This window comes from Drosophila mojavensis, unplaced genomic scaffold (genome assembly GCF_018153725.1).
Source record: "Drosophila mojavensis isolate 15081-1352.22 unplaced genomic scaffold, ASM1815372v1 contig_231, whole genome shotgun sequence".
NCBI classification, from domain to species: Eukaryota; Metazoa; Arthropoda; class Insecta; order Diptera; family Drosophilidae; genus Drosophila; species Drosophila mojavensis.
This window is the reverse complement of record NW_025318772.1, coordinates 1,672,295-1,691,773: the sequence shown is the minus strand read 5'-3', so window position 1 is coordinate 1,691,773 and position 19,479 is coordinate 1,672,295. Positions and strand designations below refer to the sequence as shown.

General features: G+C 40.3%; 4 protein-coding genes across 7 annotated transcripts; 1 reads left to right on the top strand and 3 right to left on the bottom strand.

Annotated features, from left to right (window-relative positions):
- The first annotated feature begins 24 nt into the window (after window positions 1-24).
- LOC6574611 (isocitrate dehydrogenase [NAD] subunit gamma, mitochondrial) lies at window positions 25-3,001 on the top strand. 2 transcript variants are annotated; one of them, XM_032733785.2, is made up of 7 exons: window positions 25-185; window positions 319-396; window positions 467-1,246; window positions 1,308-1,494; window positions 1,587-1,662; window positions 2,287-2,647; window positions 2,742-3,001. In XM_032733785.2, the coding sequence occupies exons 1-6, from the start codon at window positions 129-131 to the stop codon at window positions 2,315-2,317; spliced, it is 1,209 nt and encodes a 402-aa protein (XP_032589676.1). In that variant the 5' UTR covers window positions 25-128; the 3' UTR covers window positions 2,318-2,647; window positions 2,742-3,001. The 2 variants fall into 2 exon arrangements, with proteins under 2 accessions (XP_032589676.1, XP_015023049.1); XM_015167563.3 differs by lacking the exon at window positions 2,287-2,647.
- Window positions 3,002-3,593: 592 nt separating this feature from the next.
- Window positions 3,594-4,622, bottom strand: LOC6574610 (60S ribosomal protein L27). Its single transcript, XM_002000610.4, has 2 exons — window positions 4,524-4,622; window positions 3,594-4,113 (listed from the first exon to the last, which is right to left on the bottom strand). The coding sequence occupies exon 2, from the start codon at window positions 4,103-4,105 to the stop codon at window positions 3,698-3,700; it is 408 nt and encodes a 135-aa protein (XP_002000646.1). The 5' UTR covers window positions 4,106-4,113; window positions 4,524-4,622; the 3' UTR covers window positions 3,594-3,697.
- A 194-nt stretch (window positions 4,623-4,816) lies between these two features.
- Window positions 4,817-9,536, bottom strand: LOC6574609 (trichohyalin). Of its 3 annotated transcripts, none has more exons than XM_044007948.1 (10): window positions 9,416-9,536; window positions 9,103-9,353; window positions 8,795-9,051; window positions 7,457-8,731; window positions 7,280-7,399; window positions 6,236-7,220; window positions 5,480-6,175; window positions 5,261-5,403; window positions 5,087-5,195; window positions 4,817-4,981 (listed from the first exon to the last, which is right to left on the bottom strand). In XM_044007948.1, coding segments are annotated over exons 1-10 (3,903 nt in total). In that variant the 5' UTR covers window positions 9,418-9,536; the 3' UTR covers window positions 4,817-4,916. The 3 variants fall into 3 exon arrangements, with proteins under 3 accessions (XP_043863883.1, XP_032589551.1, XP_043863882.1); XM_032733660.2 differs by having other exon boundaries at window positions 8,795-9,033; XM_044007947.1 differs by having other exon boundaries at window positions 8,795-9,353.
- Window positions 9,537-9,872: 336 nt separating this feature from the next.
- LOC6574608 (probable cardiolipin synthase (CMP-forming)) lies at window positions 9,873-11,530 on the bottom strand. Its single transcript, XM_002000608.4, has 5 exons — window positions 11,357-11,530; window positions 10,671-11,271; window positions 10,395-10,610; window positions 10,194-10,329; window positions 9,873-10,133 (listed from the first exon to the last, which is right to left on the bottom strand). Exons 2-5 carry the CDS (start codon window positions 11,211-11,213, stop codon window positions 10,018-10,020), a joined length of 1,011 nt encoding a protein of 336 aa, XP_002000644.1. The 5' UTR covers window positions 11,214-11,271; window positions 11,357-11,530; the 3' UTR covers window positions 9,873-10,017.
- Window positions 11,531-19,479: the final 7,949 nt, after the last annotated feature.

The following is a 19,479-nucleotide window of genomic DNA, read 5'->3' as shown; positions in this document are numbered from 1 at the left end:
GTGTTCTATCGAAAACAATATCGCTTGATAAACATATGATTTTGCGTTTTGGCCGTGGCTACAGAAATCAAATAAGAAAAGGGTTGATCAGCTTTGTAAGGGGCACTTGGAAAATATTATAACGAAACATGGCTATTCGATTAACTCAGAAACTGCTGCAAGCCCAGGTGCCCTTCTTAACACGAGTAAGTTAGAAAGGAAATTAGAGATACATAGTTGGCCAACTGAGCGGTTGGCAATTGAAAATTACATAATGCGTTGGGTCTAGAGAATGGATAAAAAGTCAAAGATAAATTTCATTTAATATGTCATTTACAGGGATATCCCCTGCTGGTGACCAAGGAAAAAACTGAAGACGTGGCACACACCAAATCGGCTTTGCAAAAGAAAGTAACGGTACGTTTTTGAGGTTATACAAATAGTGTATATGTATTAGTAAACGCATCTGATACTGCTTCTCCAATAGGACACGGATATACCCTCGGCGCAATATGGTGGCCGTCATGGGGTCACTATGCTGCCCGGCGGTGGCATCGGACCCGAATTGATGGGCTATGTTCGTGAGATCTTCAGATATTGTGGTGCTCCCATTGATTTTGAGGTAATCGACATTGATCCCTCCACCGAGGGCAATGATGATCTGGACTATGCAATTACCTCCATCAAGCGTAATGGCGTGGCACTCAAGGGTAATATTGAGACGAAATCGCAAAGTTTAAGCGAAGTCTCCCGCAATGTGGCCATCCGCAATGAGCTTGATCTCTACGTGAATGTGGTGCACTGCAAGTCATATCCAGGCATTCCTGCGCGCCACAAGGACGTCGATGTTGTGCTCATCCGCCAGAACACGGATGGTGAGTATGCCATGTTGGAGCATGAGTCTGTGCGCGGCGTTGTGGAGAGCATGAAGGTGGTTACTGTGGACAATGCTGAGCGTGTGGCACGCTATGCCTTCGAATATGCGCGTCAGAACAATCGCAAACGCGTGACGACCATCCACAAGGCAAACATCATGAAACTTTCGGACGGTCTGTTCCTGGAAGTAGCCAATCGTGTGCACAAGGACTATCCCGAGCTGGAGCATAACAACATGATTATTGACAACACTTGCATGCAGGCCGTCTCGAACCCCCACCAGTTCGATGTCATGAATATGACTAACTTGTATGGCACAATTGTGTCGAACGTGATTTGTGGACTGATTGGCGGCGCTGGTCTAATCTCTGGACGCAACTATGGCGATCACGTGAGCTACTTATATACGGTAGTATAGTTATGATTTCAGTACAAAATTGATTTCCTTTTAGTATGCCGTCTTTGAGCCTGGCACCCGTAACACAGGCACTGCCATTGCCGGCAAGAATATAGCCAATCCCGTGGCCATGATCAATGCCAGCATTGATATGTTGAATCATTTGGGCCACAAGGAGCATGCGCAGGTTATCTATGACGCTACCTACCAGACAATTGTTAACGATGCTATTCGCACGCCAGGTTTGTTGAGCATGTGTGAACATGAGTTCCCTTTACACATAGACGTCGATTTTCATATTTAACACATATATATTTAACTTGTTTCCTTGTAGATCTCGGCGGCAATCACAGCAGCACCGATGTGGTTGAAAACATTCTCAAGATCTTGAGTGCCAAGCGCGTGAATTGGTAAAATAATTGACTTGCATTAAATATTTAAGCATATTTGTTTTTGAAAGTGCGAGTGATGCTCGTTTCCGTTGGCGTTCTTTTATTGCTGTATTTAGTTTTATAGCGAGTATACATAACATATCTGTGTACCATATTTTCGCTTGTCCTCTTTACTTCACTGTTACACAGTCTGTCGACATTTTATTTGGTATTATATAAGTATTTTGTGCTCTTTTGTATTATTTTTCCCACTTCAACTTGAACAGAACTGTAAGTGTTATAAATAAGTTTGCAACCCGTTCCCGTTAAAACAGTTATAATCCTAATTTGTTCCTAACCCAAAACACAAATACAAAATTTACTAATTTTTTTTATAATTTTTTTTTTTCTTAATCCCGATTTTTTTTTTTTTATATTTTTATTTATTTTTATTAAACCTATTGTAAGTAGTTCTTCCCGTAGTGCCCACAACACATAAACACACACACACACCATACTGAAACACTCTCCGTCTACAATATTGTTTTTTCTCTCTGAATGTATATCAAGAAGTATTATATGTACAAATCTAACCGACAAATTTACATCTACTTTTCTACTCCCCAAACAAACAAAAAATATCCATGCTTACCCGTTCCACAGGCCACATGGAAAATTTTTCACCCAGTCTTAGGTACCCTATCCGAATACGCAAGCTAAAGCCCTACTAAACAGCAAAAATAATAAAACCAAAAAATAAAATAAAATCTTATAATAAATTTGATATTAACCCAACTAAGCCAATCAGAACCAACAACAATTGTTAAAAGTTATTTCATCTTCAAAGCCAATGCATAAAGTGTTTATTGTGATGTCAATAAATATTGTTAGAAGCAATCCATTTATTTATTTAATGTGGTCAAAACATTATCGCTGCTTTACCAATTGAAAACAAACAAATCTCCCCGCCCCGGCTATGTGTTATGTGTTCTGTGCACCTCCGACGCTCAGTGTTATACTGCAGGTAATATGCATTATGTTTGCGAAATACTCATAATTATAAGCGCGCCTATTTTAACTGAAATTCTCTAATTCATCTTGTTTCTTCTATTTCACAGAGCTTCTTTCGAGTCAGTAATGCTTTGAACTACTTTGACTCTTTTTAAACTTTGTTGACCCAATTTGGCAAGAGCACAATCCTTAAGCGAAAAAAAAAATACAGCAAAAAACTCCCTTCTGCAATATTGTCAAGTTTGAAAAGTGTACAGTGAAGCCATAGAATTGTATATTATAGACACGACTATAAGAATATTAAATTAAATTCAAGCAAAATGTATTATTCTGTTCGAATATTTATTAAAAAATTGAAAAAATACTATCAATGTGCGTTTTCATTGTGAACCAGATGGAGAAAGGTGTGCTGCACCAATAATATAAAACAGAAAATTCTAAATTACAAATTACTTTGTCATTTTTGTTGTAAGAATATCCCATGTATGAGGTATGAGACTAATCTAATAAGAATGAAGTAGAACAGAAGTAAAGCATATTCAATTCGATCAAATGGAATATTAAATGAATCCTGAATTATAAGCAATGAAACTAAATAACTATGATTAAAATACAAAGTATACGCAGCTAACTACAAATATTTAACTTACAAGAACAGGGGTTAAATTAAAAATCAACAATGGCAACCGTTGAGCGTATTGAAGGCTAACAGAGTTTTCAATCTATGCCGATGTAAGGAAAGGATTAGTAAACATACCAAAATATGTATGTTCTAATTTAGTAGGATATTAACATCTAACACTGGACAAAAACCCTATGGCACATAATCGGCTTACCAAAAATCTATACTAGACACTATAGACGTCCGGCAAACGTGGGTTAACAAAATGCCACCTAGATTTACTAAATTCATAGCTTCATAAAGTGTACACAATCGGATAATACAAACACATTAACAATTGCTAGTTTCGGTCACTTTATATCAGAAATTTGTGTTTTTATTTAACCTTAAAAAAACGACGACAAATAAATCAAGAGACCTCCACATAGGCAGTTGCCCCGCTTAGAATCGCAGCTTCTGGAAGAACCACTTGTTCTTGCCCTCCTTGTACACCGACTCGAATTTGACGCGAGTCTGGAAACGATGCGTCTTGCGCTTGACGGGATCCTTCAGGTCCTTGGGCGACAATTTCTCAAAGCTGATGTCGTGCGCTGTGTAGCGGGTGGGCATCAGATGATTATAGTTCAGGCTCTTCAGGAAAGGCTTGATCTTGGACTTCTTCTTCAACTTGTTCTTGCCCATCTTCTTGGTCACCTTACGAGGGTACCTGTCGATGCCGGCAACGAGTGCATGACCGAAGGGCTTCTCCGGCGTGCCATCATCGGAAGTCTTCACAATGATAGCCTTGCGGCCGGCGTAACGTCCACTGAGGACGATTACGATCTTGCCCTGTTTCATAATTTTCCTCATCTTGGCGGCTGTGCGTGTTAAAAAAGACCCAATCCATTATGTTGTTTTTGTTGATAGTAGGCAGCGACGTCGACGACAGCAGCGAGCGAGCGTGCATGTAAAGTAAATATAAGAGAAATGCAAGGAATTAGCACAAAATCACTTATTCGTCTTCAATTACGCTTTCAATCATATATTGCTCGCCAATTATTTGCACTAGCATTTGGTTTTTATAATAATTTTATCTGAGACTTTTGTTTTGATTGGCAGCTTTGGCTATTATTTTTGCTAAATAACTATCGACCGTTTAACAATATTGATATGTTGGCATAAGTTGCACAATTATCAGTCTTTTAGAGCTGTTTATATTTGGCGTTGTTTGGTAAAACCACTAAATTTAAACGATTTTAATTAATGTATAATTTTTACGCGAACTTACAGGTCTGTTCGCTGACCGGAAAAGAAAGAAAAAATTGACAGCTACTTTGACAGTTGGCAGCACTGTCGGCGTTGCCACACTGGACGCAAGTATTATCGGCAATGATCTGGTAGCACTCAAAAAACGCGGGAGGGTATACCCAACAGTTGGTAAACAGTTGACAAATTTGAAACAATTAAACAAGTTTATAAAATGTTATTTAAAAATGTACACCGATTGCTAGGCCGTAGCAAATTATTTATTATATATTTAGAAAAACAGAACATATATAAAACTTAACTTAAAGACGAAAACTTAATCAAAATATTTTCGCATAATTAACCATTTGTAATATTTATACGGATAGAAATAGTATAAATAGTATGTATAGTTCAACAAGATGTTTGCATACAATCAGTTACGATAGACCATTATGATGCTAACCTTATCCAAGCGGTTTTTAATGTCATAACGACTTCCTGAAAGAAATATGTTTGAGGAAATGTTATTAATTATTATTTGTGTAATATAAAGATAATAGTAGAAGGATGGAAAATACAAAATTTAAAATTTTAAGTGCTTACCCTTTTTAATTTCTATCGTGTCGCCCGTGTACAATATGTCATGGCAGGTTTCTTCCGACTCCGGGCTAACTATTTCAAATTCAAAGTTGCCATGAAGAGCCACAAAACGCTAAGATTAAAAAACTATGTATGAATATGTTTGTTTATACATTATATAATTATATTAAGACGAACCAATGTGTTGGTCTTGGCCCGCTTCATTCCCCGCTGCTGCAGTGGCTGGAAGCGCATATAGCCCATAGAATACCGATCCTCAGTGTGATAAAAGGCATACTCGATCCCATCAATGTTCGAGAAATGCAGATTGGCTGCTCGTGCTGCAAGCAAAAGATATAATTTTACAAAACCGTTCCTTATATATATAAAAGATAGTTTGTTAGACGGAGAACTCACAGACAGACATTGAATCAGTCTTTGTCTCGGTGACATCGGAATTATCTGGTGGCAGCTCGCGTGCACCGCATAACCAGGACATTAGCGTTTCCGATGAAGGATCGTGCGACTGATTAGGAAGTGGAGAAGCGCCTGGCTGGTCAGGTATCGGCATTGCGTCTTCTTCGTGCTCCTCCGCTATTTGTTCAACTGCAGTTGCAGCTGGCTGCCTCTTTTTCTTCTTTTCCTTATCTTTTGTTTCTTTGTTTGGCTCAGTGCTGTCGGCCGGCGTCTTTTTTTTGTGTCCCCGTTTTTTGGGCACAGGCGCTGGTTCAACTACATTAATTACCGCCTCCGCCTCTGGTTCTACGGGCTCGTCTTCCTCTGTTATGTAGTTAAGTCTGGTGATGCCTGAAATTGCGTCCGAAGTGCTCAACACATTGCTCTGATGTTTATCCTGATGCGGCTGCTGCTGTTTCGTGCGCTTGTTGTTACTGGGAGCAGCTGTACTACGAGGCGTGCTGGCAGACAGCGGTGGTTTATTTATCATGGAACAGCCTCCATCAGCAGTTGAAGCTGTTCGCTTTTTGGGCTTCTTGGCCGATGACTTCTTTGGTGGATCTATCATCTTGCGCATAAACTGGAAGGGATCGCTAATGCTGTGCACCCAGGTATTGCACAGCGGCACCTGACCACGTCTGGAACGACGAACGCCAGCTGATGAAATTGAGTATGCATTAGTGGATTGGCCTAGTCATTTGCCAGCAGTTTACTTACTCGTGTTGGCATCGTCATCTCGCTCATCCGGCGGAAGAGTGGCATCACCCACCGTAATGAGCAGCTGTTTCTCCAATCGACTCTTTTTGTTTGCTTTGCTTCGTGGCGCTGGAGCTGTTGGCTTCTTGAATACATCTTCTGGCGGTGCTGGCTCTACCAGCTGTATGGGCTCGTCGTGATGCAGCTCCTGCTGCTCCAGCTGTGGGGCCTCTTTTTGCATTTGACCTTTCACTTTTCGTTTGAGAAGCTTCGACTGCTCTTTTTCCTGTCGCACTTCTTTTTCTAGCTCCTCCTCCTCTCTTGGCTGTTGCCCGATATTTTCTTGATGCTGTTGCTCCTCCTTTTCTTTCTCTTCCTCTTGTTGTCGCTTGTGTTGTTCTTCCAGCTGTTTGTCCTGCTGTTCTCTGGCTTCATTCTCTTGTTGCTTCTTTTGCTCATTTGCTTTCTTTTCCTTTTCCTGTATATCCATCAGCTCTCTTTGCTGCCTTTCAATCTCCTTTTCTAGTTTCTTCTTGTTTTCATTCTCCATTTGCTGTTTCTCACGCAACTCTCTTTCCTGTTGCTCCTTCTTCTTTGGTTTTTCTCCCTTCCTTTGCTGATTCTCCTCCTGCTTTTCCTGGAGATCTATCTGCTCTATCTGTGGCTGTACTTCTGACTTTTTCAGTTGCGTGCTAGTTCTCAGCCTCATGGACCGTTGGGCGAACGAGCTGCTGCTTGGTTTCTCATTAGCCGCAATCTCCTCAATGCAAACTTCTTCCAGAATTGAATGGATTTGATGTGTTTCATTGACGAACTGGGCTGGCGGCAAGAGTTGTTGCTCTTGTTCCTGATTCTCCTCCTCTATATCCGTTTCGGCATTGTCACTAAAATGGTATGGAGGTGGTACAGGCTCTACTACTTGCGACTGCCGATTTTCCCTCTGTCTGGACCTGGATTTGCGAAATTGTGAGGGTGGCGTGCACACAGTCAGCAATTCATCTTCACTCTGTTGATATAAATTTTATGAAACTATGCATTTTTTGGATTAGTTGATATAGCACCTACCATTGGCGGCTCATGACGTCTGGAACGCAATCGTCGGGTCCTCTGCTGCGGTGGCAAAGAATTGTCCCTGAAGTCAGCAGGAGGCGCCGCTGGCGACATGGATGGTAGCTCAAAGGTTTGCTGTGAGTGAAGAATTCGAGCTTAAATAATAATTTTATTGATAAATCAAAGCCTTACCCTGAGGGTTTCACGCCTCTTATTATGGGAGCGTTGTGCCTGCAGCACGAAACTATTCTCTTGATGTTCCAAGGTGTTGTCTCTGAAGTCCATGGGAGGTACCGCTGGCGATTGCATTAAAGACGCTGCAGGCAATGTTTCATCCTGGGACATCGGTACAGTTTTGGGGAGTGCGTCCTGCTCGGTTTGCTCTTCCAGATTGCGCCGCAATATTTCCCATTCAATGTGCTGATCCAGCAGCATCTGCTGCTTCTCCTGCTCAGTGGACTGCTGTCGATGACCATTCACTGGACGGTGTCTGCCCAAGGAGTTCCGCTTGCGCAAATCTAAGATCTCGTAGTTGCTCATGCGTGCCAGCTCGAAGGCAAACTGCTCCCCATTGATAGCCGGCTGGGAGGGCTTGTTAAGCACCGTTTGGCGCGGCTTGTATTGATCGCGTTCGCGTGAATCGCTTGAGCGGGACTGATGTAAGTCAAGCAGCTGCATGGAGTTGTCCACGCGTTGCACACGACTGCGTAAGCTACGTTGCCTGTTGTTGTTGCCAGTGGCTGCTGCCAGATTTAAGGGTACTCGACTTGACTGCCGCTCTTCTTCGCTATCATCGTCCGTCATTATGTCCTCTAACTTCTGCACAGCAGCCGGGCTGCAAGAGGTTTGCATGCTGCGATTGGCCACAGTAGCACTTGGAGCCGGTTTCACTTGAACTGCTGCATCCACTGGTGCAGCAGCTGGTATTGCACTAGCTGCAATAGCATTAGCTGCCTGAGCATTAGCTGCGAGCATCGAGTTTATGGGTACAACCATAAAGGGCGTCACTAAAGCGTTGTTGGACAAATTTTTTAGCATTGGCTGCGGCTGTGTTTCGGGCACAATATATTCCGGATTTGGTAGTGTGTGCGATAAAGCACGCGCTGGTGTATCAGGAGCTAATATCTTCAGCCGGGCTGCCGATAGTTCAGCTTGTTCTCTGTATTGTGCAAGGCGACTTCGTGCTTGTCTCAGTGATGCATTCGATACGGAGACGTTCTGGGTGCTCTTTATCGACGGAGACAACAGCAGCTGACCAGGCTCGGGGCCCATTTCAATGGTATAGGTGCGTCGCTTGTTGTTACAATCGGGTGACGATGATCGCTGTGATGATAGCTTGACAGAGTGATTGGATGCTTGTGATAGTTGCTCATCGCGTTGTTCCTGCTGAAACTTTTCTTGGGGGGACTCTGCTGGCTTGGCTGTATCTTTTTTCTCAGAGGCTGGCGTGCTGCTCACGGTCGGTTCCTGATAGGGTACATTAGTTAGCTGGATGTCTCTCAAATTACAAAGAGTTTCATTGGAACTTACGAAATTCGAACTGAGCTTCGACAAATTATTGAATTCATTTAGCAAATCGCGACGACCACAACTCCGCGATCGTCTTTGTATGGCCACACGACGTAAACGATCCGACCCCGGTACATGAATCCCACTGCGTCGTGTTAGGGATTTGCGAGGTGACGTTAGACAAAGACCAGATGAAGACGCATTGGACACCGGACATCCATCAGTACGTGCAGGTGATGTAGGTGGACACTCTTGTGTGTCTGAAACAATCGGGCATGCTGTTCCCCTATTGTGATCAATTGGGACTGAGGCTTGGTTAGTTATCTCACGTAATGGGTGCTCCTTATTTTCAACTGATATTGCGTCTTTTGGAGATGCTGGTTGCTGTTTCGGTGGTAGTTTTATCAAGTCGACATCAAAATCGAAAGACAAATCCGCATCGCACATAAGTAAAGGTCCATTGTTTGCCGGTTTTGGTGCTGTCTTAAGCTTAAGAAAAGCAGTCAGCCGATCTGCGTAGGTTTCGCTCTCGTTCAAAATGTCTTCAAGTTCGCGCAATGTATTATCACTGACTTTAGGCCTGAAAACAAATAAACATAACGATTATTTTCATTTTAAAGTAGCATGTTTCATTTAACTCACATTTTAATGTTTTTTTTTTTTTTGTATTTGTAAATATGTTTTAGTTTATTTTCCTTTTCGCGTTTTAAAAGGCTCGGCAGGCTACAACAAAATGATGCGCGCAGTTCATAAATGTCGTTGTGCAACACTGAAAACGGTTGGAAGTATTTTATTTGTATATACTGCTGTTAGAATCCTTAATATTTCGATAAAAGTGCTAATGTCCGTACAGCTATGTTTCTCTAAAGTTTCTTTAAGATAAGCCTGAAATATGTAATTATTTCAATAATGGATCTCCACTAAAAATAAATACATTTATGAGAGATGGTGGCTGTTTTAAAGTACTTGCAACTGTAGTTACTAATTGTAAACATTGCAGCCACCGATACGGTAGCACCACGCAGAAGCGTGGCCCTCTGCGTTCGCTATGCGTAACAGTTGAACAACAGCTGAGTGATTTAAACAAATCAGTGCCATATTGATAACAAAATATATAATTTTATTAATAGCTATTTGTTTACAAAATGGCTATATACTAATCAACTAATGCAACTAATGTTCTATTACTTGCGTTTTTTTTTTTTGATTTTTTTTTTTAGTTTTCATAATAGAAATGCTCAGTTCTACGTCTTCTTTTTTATAATCTTAAAAGTATTCCGTCGATTAATGACATAGCTGAGGGCAGCAGCGATTGTTGTTACGCCTGTTAAATACCAAAGTCCATGCAAGGCTGGATGGTCTGTTTAAGTAAAAAATGGGAATAATAACTGAATAAACCCGAATTTATGTATCACCCTACCTATATAACTCCATATAGGTGCGCCCAGACTAATACCAATTGTGGCTAGCTGTACACCTGTGTTAACCTTGCTGATGAATGTAGGTTCCAATTGGGCGGTCACATGGGTGGCATCAAAGTAGCGCGAAAACGTTTTCTGCAAAGGAACATTTGGTGTTGAGTGTTAGAGATATAAGGCTATAAAAGAATACAAATACTTACTGGTGGCGGAAGACTAATATAGCGTATAACAAAGCCAGCGGCAATTAGGAACACATCACGAAATACAACGACCCCAGTCAGCCACATGGGCAATAGCTCGCTGTAGCACAACGATATGACCAAGGATCCCATTAGCAGCTTGTCGGCCATGGGATCCAAAAAGGAGCCAGCCTTGCTAGCCTGCGACGGCCAGCGACGCGCTATCTGACCATCGAGCTGCAAAAGAGTATATATGGATAAACTTTATATCTCTATAAGATACTGTTGAATGCTCACCAGATCTGTAATGCCGGCGACGACGAGTAGACTCATGCCTAGCGTATAATCACCCTGAACTATAACGTAGCCAATATAGGGCGAAAGTATGGCGCGGCTGATGGTCAACATATTAGGTATGGTCATGATATTTTCACGCTCCTCGCGTATCTCGACAATCTTCTCCCTGACGCGCTCCTGCACCTTGTGACGCGCCTCACGTATATCATCTACCAGGAAGTTCTTGCGCTCAATAAACTCTGCACGCTGCTTATCGATGACGCCCTGAAGCAAATCCCTGCCTTGGAGTGTGCGTAGATGGAGCGATTGCTTCTTGGCGTCCGCATAAAGCCGCAGTCTGGCCACATCCCAATTGCGTCGCTGATTGATATCCAAAAAAGAGATACGTATGAAGCCGGTAGCAGCGACATAACGATTTAGACAGTTTACAAAACTGCTGCCTCCCACGCCGAGCACATGCTTCAATGTGGTGGCTGCCCCATGATGCAGTCCGCCGGCGCTGAGCGGGCGGTGCATTTGCCGGAACACAATGGCGGGCAGCATTTTGTTGGCTTGTCGGCTAACAATTCAACAAATTGAACGGAATTGCGATATGTATGAACTGCAGAAAAAAAAACAAGATCGTGTTTATATTTGTTCGGCCTTGAACGAGGTAGTCAAATGACACTCCATGTTTGGATCCATACCATTTGTTGTCTGCGGGCAACCAAAGTAGGTGGGAAGTACAAACACAGCTGGTGTGTACGTATTACTGGTCAAAATTACATTAAATAAAATTTTTAACAATAATTTAATCAATCAAATGTTTTTATTACACAAGCAGAAGGTTGCCACGTTATTTACAAGTGCTGCCATCTGTTTCTTGTATCTTATAGTGGCAGTACTGCGATAGCATCGTCTGTCAATTGGCGCGAAAATTTCAAATGAAGGGACTATTTAAATTTTTGCCGTAAAAGATTTTCCACTTTCCACTTTTTTTTCACATATTTTATTTCTTATTTTTATTTTTCACAAAAAGCAAGTGAATCAAAGTAAAATTTGTTTTTCATTTATCCAGTGGACAGCACAACTTGCCTTAAGGTAGCTTTCCTTCTCAGTCATTTAATTGGATGGAATTTAATTATGCTCTCAGCTACCGACAGAGGCACAGAGAAGAAGTAAACTCCTTCGATATGCAAATGAAGTCTTTGTAAATGTTTATTACTTTATATAAACTTAAATAGCTGCCATGGCCAAGGTTATGGCCTTCGCCTTAATTTTATCTACACGACCGTGACTAATGAATTAAGTGAAAGTAGCATAAAGAATCTGTGCGGTCGCTAATGAGTTGCAGCAAGGACAAGGATGGCACAGCTGCTCATGTATTTAAATATCATCAAGCGGTATTTTTATCCCCAATGAAATGTGTTACAGCAAAGCAAATACAGTATGTTAAATATTTAACATGCAGCTGCACTCTTGTACATTTTGTTCAATTAAAAATCAGACAGCAGCGCAGAAATGACATCCATTAAATATTAATACAATATGGCATCACCGTTGGCGCTGCTTCCGCTGATGACACGCTTCGGGCTGCCTTTTAAGTTCATAATTACGACAAGGACAAGGCGACAAAAGTAGAATGCCAAAAGAAATTGCATGCCTTGAGGCCTTGCCAGACAGTTGAGTAGCTCTCTCGCTCTAGCTGACCCCCACTAACGGCCTTGCCGACAGCATTAAAATGGAAGTGCAACAGCAACTGTAATAACGACAACTACAGCAGCGCCAACAACAATGTCAGGGCATGTCGGCCATTATGTTGCGTGGACAAAAGCATGTTAATTTTTGACATCCCGTAATTTCAGTCACTGTCAGTGAGTAGCTTGAAGTCAGCTATTGACAGTGGAAGTGAGTGAGAGAAAGAGCGCGAGAGATACTGTAGTTAGAGCAGGTAGGTAGGTAAGGTAGTATTTACATATACATATATATATATATAGTGCTCCATAGAGTGTTTCGTATTCAATATAGTACTATCTATATACCCTAACCCCATTGGAATTGGGAAGTATCTATGGAGTATACTGACTGCACATCGGTCATTGCTTAGGGTATATTCTAGTCGGGCTCAGCTAAACTAGAGCTGTCTTCCATGTTGATTTTTTTTTTTTTATATAGCTTTTCCTTTGTGAGAGCAATTTCCTGTCTACTTTGTACGCATAGCTTTGACCGTTGATTGACTTAATATTATTTTTAAAATTTTTTCTTGCTTCATTAATCAAAAGCAATTTGCCGGACATTTCAGCAGCGGCCACCTGCCAGCCAAGATGCTGAAAATGTCAGCAACAGTAAAAATTTCCGCCATTTTGCATAGCAATCGCCAATGAAAGTATGTGTGTGTGTGTGTTGCTAATTAACTGCATATATTAAGTGGCCATAAAGGCAGAGGTCACAGAGCACTTTAGTCTATTTTAATGTTGTTCCACAAATGGCGGGCGTGATCGACTTGGACAATGAGCCATGAGCATTAAGTATTGTCCATTGGCCATTAGCCTGGCAGCTGCTTTGTGTCCTAAATGATTTACTTTAACGCTTTTAAGGCCGACAATAAAAGCAGAGTCTCTACCCTCCTGCACCACATTTGTGTGTATTTAATTTAATTAAATATACTTTACTTTGGCCTGACGCTCTCAGCTGTTGGCTCTCGACTGCATGGTTAATGCGGTCTTAGCCCAGTATAAATTCTGGCCAAACCACATTTGCTGTAAATTATTTGCTTCCCAAGCTGGAAAATTGCTCAAGTGGCCTTTTAGATTTATGTGGCTGAACAACTAAATCAAAAATCTGCTGCAAATTTAACTTGCCATGCCGCTGACCAAACTGCACCTTTCGTCAGGTGTTTTGCGAGCGCCCACACAAATCACAAACCAATGACGGCTAATTAGAGTGAAAAATAACAGCAGCAGCAGCAGCAGCAGCAGCAGCAGGAGCAGGAGCAGCAGTAGGAGCAGTGCCACAAAAGTGTAACAATGACTTTCCCCCACAATGAATTTTCAACTATTTTCCCGTTGCTGCCCGCTTTTGTTCAAAGTTATCAAGCGCAAGTGCCAGCAAACTTTTGGTCCATATTCTTGTGTGGAAGGCGTGGCTGGGGGCGTCGGCTGTACACAATTTAAAAGGAGATTAAACCGCAGCTGCCTTGGTCGCCATGTGGGCCATTCACAGTGGCGCCTCCTTGCGCAACATCAAAAGACGCCACAGCCCCAAAAACTTTCCAGCCACACCAGGGACACGTAGGGCACCCACTAGAGCTGGCGGGACGTTGGCGATTTCTCTGGCGACACTTGTCGAAAGTTACGCGTAATTACGACCAAATCAGAGAGAGACCAAGAGGCAAAGAGAGCGAGAGAGAGAGAGAGAGAGAGAGAGAGAGAGAGACAGATAGTTACAGGGCGTTAGAGGCGTGGCAGTCAGTCAAAGTGGCACCATGCTGCGGGCCTTGGTTTAGTTTATGTTAGCTACTCTACCCTACACAGAAGTCGGCATATTTGCTGATAAGGTCAGTTGAGCTCATTTATTATGTTTCTTAGTTTATTTGCTTAAAGCAACAGACATTTTGGAAGTGTATAATTCATTTTTGTTTTATTTTATTTTATTCTATTTTTTTTTTTTTAATAAGTAATGCATTATATAATACATTTTAAAATTACTGTGAAACCTTTTTTATGAACCTAATTTTAGATATATTTAGAATTCATATATCGGTAGTTGCTGGTATTAGTAAAAAGTAAAAAAAAAAAAAAAACAGGCTTTTATTATGTAAATTAACTTTATTAATACTTATTATTATTATTATTATTCTTATTACTCATTATTATTCTTTTTTTACCTTTACCTTTAATAGAGAATTCAATACAGTACAAATGCTCTAAGCGAATTTAATTACCAATAATATCAATATTTTTATTTAAATTAAAAATGACGTATTTTAAACAAATATACAAAATCGAATATTTTTATCTCATCAGTTACATTATTTCGCTCCAAGTATATATTAAATATATGCCAAAAACTTAAATCCAACATTTTCATATTCTATAATATTCTATTATATATTTCATTTTTCCAATTTATTTAGCTGACGTTGAGAAGCTGTTCACTGTAGGGTATTCAAGTGTCTGCAAAGCTCACAGTTTTTCTTTTTGTTGGACCCATTCGAGACAATGGCAAAGTGTCGGCCGCACAAAACTTTGTGCAGGCTGCGCTGATTTCTGGTCTCAAATTGTTTGGCCCTTGTTTGACGTCTCGGCTTTTGGTCTATGTTCCAACTAGGTTCAGTTTATTACAAAATTTTAAAGAATTTTCGTACATTCATATAACGCTGGTCTGGCATTAATGTGCTTTTAATATAATAAAGCAACACTTAAATGAGGCCTCGACTACAAAGGACACCAAATGAATGAACTGAAGGAGACAATGAACCGGGCGCTGAGAGGCAGACGATCAATCAATTGTTGATAGCTGTGGGGTATCCAAACTATAATAAAATCATTAGGCTGGTAATCCCCAAACGTTTTGCAGAACCAAAATCAAAATAAAATCATCAGGCCAGAAATGATGATGAATGGTCCATTCGAACGAACTCGGCTTGGGCATGACAAAATCTTTATTTGGTTTCCTTCTGTTGCGCACGCCAATCTCTTTTTAATAAACAAAAGTACAAACACGCACACACACCCATGCACACCCATGCACACCAATCTGATATCTATATGAGGCAAATGATGGTGTTGGCCATGGTCCACTGGCCAATACTCAACAGCCACTGGGAGCAGACACAACAACAACAGCAACAACAACAACAGCTGACCCCATGGCATCATTATCAGACAAAACAACTTTCAGTTGGTTCGCCCGCTCTCCGCTATTCGGTAAGAAAAATGAAAATGTTTAACGGGAAAAAATAAAATACTCACGTTTCTTTCCCAGGCGAACGTGATTCAATTTGTTTTGTTGGTTAGAAAACTAAAATAGCAAAAAGTATATAGAAGTATAAAGCCAGCATGGCAAAGCAAAGCTGAGCAAGGCAGCGCAAGGCAGGCCAAAGTCAAGCACAGCGGGCTAAAAGCGTTAGCGTGGCGAAAAACGGAAAAATTATAGCAATGGCCAAGCGGCATTAAATGTGGACTTGGATCCGCCAAGGCTGGCCGTGGCGGTCAGCATAAAGAGAATAGCTAAGGCTAAGATCAACGTGTTTTGGGAATAGTTGAATGAGGTGTGTGTAAACAGGGGGCGCAGAGACCAAGAGATACAGAGGGAGGGAGAGAGAGAGGAGAGGCAATGTGTGTGTTAGTGTCAGTGAGTTTGCTGTCTAAACTATGAATGAAAACAACTGCAGCGGAGGTAATGCTGCCCAAAACTAGGCAACGGAAATAACGAGGGGGCAGTTCATAAAGTTGACAAAAAACACAAGTTTATGATAGCATATAGGCCATTTAATAGTAAACGCCTAGAGCTGAATGCATCAGTCATAGATAATAAGCTAAGGTAAACAGAATTTAATTAACAAATTAATAGAAATAAAATAAAAATTACAAAATTTATACAATTAAAATCAACATTCAAATAGTTAAAAAATAATGACATGTATTCAGTTGAAATAAAAAATAATAAGTAAATATATTGAAGAAGAAATCATTTTTCAATTTGATTATTATATGATTGAAACAAAAAATTAAAGTGAATATAATTAAAATAGATTAAAAAAAAGGAGCAAATATTAAACTCTAAGCCAATAATAAACTTGCATTGCAACCAAAAAATTGCTAACTTATAATGATGCCCACAAAATTCTCAGAGCACATTCCTTCCCATATTCACAGTTGAAGTACTTCTGGTACAGCCCTCGCATTTCCAAAATTAAGTTAAGTATATGTGGCCGACAAACACGCCCACAGGCGCACATGTAATGCGGCTTGTCTATTGTGCAGACTATAAGGTCATTTTAAATTAGTTTTTGCTTCTGTTGTTCTCTTTTTCCACTGCTTTCTTACTTTTGCAGTTTCCTTTTTGTTTCTGGCCATATTTCTTTATTTATTTATTTATTTTTTTTGGGAGTCTTGCCGCTTTAGGTTATAGTTGGGTTTGTTGCAAGCTATGTTTGTTTGGGGAATTGCTTATACCTCGAGTGTTGCCGTTATGACAATTACATAACATATTTGCGTGACGTAATGTAGAGGAAACTCAACTCATGCGGCTCTCAACTGGCCACACTTAAGCCAGAACGCTTACTCATGGCAATGCTTCGATTTGGTCAAGACCACAGACCACAGGCAATGACATGCCAATATGCTAGTCTATTTGGTTAGGTGGCAGAGTCATATGTATGTATGTATTTGTGTAGGTATCGGTAGTGGTGGGCGCCTTGAAGGGGCACGTGTTCAAGTGTCCGACACAAGCCAACAGCTTCATTTTCGGCTGTGCCGAAAAGCCAAGTCAATGGCAAAATTAATGGTAGTTGAGTTGCGTCTCATCCAATTGTTGACAATTGTTGTGCCATGTCACAATAAGTAATAAGAAAATAACATTAGTCAAGTGCGTCACACACTGTGTCACCTGTCACATTGTGTGTACCAAACAGTGTGACCACGTTCTTCAAATTAACATGGGTCCTTGGGATTTCTGTTGAATAGACTTCGGCTGAAATAATTTCCATTGCAATCGATTGCTAATTAACTCGTCAGCAAATGTTTATTTAATAAACACGAAAACAGCGGCCCCAGTTGAGTTCTTTTGCCCCTTCCCAGCCAGAATTGGGTGTTCGGCCTACGTTTTTGAGCTGATTTTAAATATATTTACTTTTCAGCTTGGGCTTTTGAGGCTTTGTGTTGAAGCTTTTCGTCGCGTGTTTGACTTTTCGCTGGCAGCGACGGCACTGAGTGGGCGAACGAGCGATCGGAAATTCGATGAGAGGGACGAGAGCTCTCAGCTTGCACGCGATTGGTTAAAGAGCTTTTAGCGCCGTGCCTTCTGCCAAAACTCTTGTGCGTGAGTATGTATGTGTATAAAACTGTTTTTCACTACAAATTAAGTATGCATAAATTGTGCTAAATGCTTTTCTTTTATTTATTTCTTATATTTGCCAAATGCAATTCACATACATCTGACTTATGTGTGTTTGTTTTTAATTTTTTATATATATAAATATATTTTTTTTAAATTTATTTTTTATTTTATTTTATTTATTTACCTAATGCACTTTATATTGGCCTTATGCATGTTATTTTTTTTTATTTATTTATTTTTTTTTGTAATAACCATGTTTATATCAATAAATGAATAAATATATTTCAGCTAGAGTATAATTTTTCTTAAAAGTGTGAGTAAGTCAGCTCATGCGAGTATAAATATGCATATATAGACGAATGTATGATTAGTTTGACCTTATTGTCCCTATCCTTTTTCTCTTACTTCTCTTAATGGGTTACGAAGTGACCCGACAGAATTTCAGGCATTAGCCGTATTTTGATATGTATACATGATTATTGTGAAAGCAAAAGGACTGAAAAGAAAATCTCGTGTTTCATCAATCGTTGAGTAGTATAAAATATCATTATATTTTGTGTGTGCTTTAAATGAGTATAAAAATATTACAGTACAAAAGTTATTGAATTCATAATGCATTTTTTAAATCTGTTTTTGAATTTCGATATTGTATTGGCTGCGGTCACACTATTTCCACGCACAACTAGCAACAATAGAGAAATCTTTCAATAATTTACACAAAAGCCGTTTTGTCATTTTTAGGGCACGCTTTAGACCTCTCGACCCCCACTAAAAATCCACCCAAGCAATGTCAGTGGCAGGCGTGGCATATCGCCTGGGCAGTAACTTTATTGGAATTGTCGTAAAAGTCGATAACATCGGTAGCAGCAGCAGCAGTCCCACTAGCAGCAGCTGTAGTAGGAGCAGCTGTAGCTAAATCGCTGCTGGGCGCAGGTCACAAGCAATTTAATGTCAATTTCGGTATTAAACGTGCTGTCCGGGCAGTTCACCTGCTGTTCTGTCTGTCACTAGAAGTAGAATGCTCAGCTGCCAGAAACATATACACACACATGCACACACACACATATGCACACACTATAATGGTGTTGGATTTGTTGTCTTATTGCAAATTAATTTTGACACTGACCACTGACACTCGATTAAATTTAATTAATTTCTCTACCTCTCTCTCTATCTTCCTCTATCTCAGCAGTTTTCCTACTTCTTTTAACTCCTCTAATTATGTTCATCTTTATTATTATTTTTTAGATGATAATATGTTATTATTATTATATTATTTAGATGATAAATTGTTTGCTTTCGAGCAGCTAATTAGTTTTGGGTGCACTTTCCCCACCCCTCGAAGTACGCAACGTTATTTTGTCAAGTGGCTGCAAATGGCACAAAACGCTCTCCTTGTTGCCTTTTGCCTTTGTTGTTGTTGTTGTTGTTATGACTGCTGTCCCTAGCTACTGTAAATCGTGTCACGCACACATTTTAATATGTTAACAAAATGGTGACACACACACTCGCCCACACCCACACACACACACACTCACGCACACAGCAGTCAGAAACTGCAAGCAGCTGCCAAACGCAGCGAACTTTTTTCTTTTTTATCTCATAGTTTTTTTTAGTATACAAATAAAGAAGAAGAAATGTTCACCCGCTGCGTTTGGTTCTTGGTCTGGTGTTGGCGTTTCAAGTTGAAAATTTGCAAACAAGCCAAAGACGCAACGAAATTATATGTGCTATACATACATATATACTATATATATACACATTCATA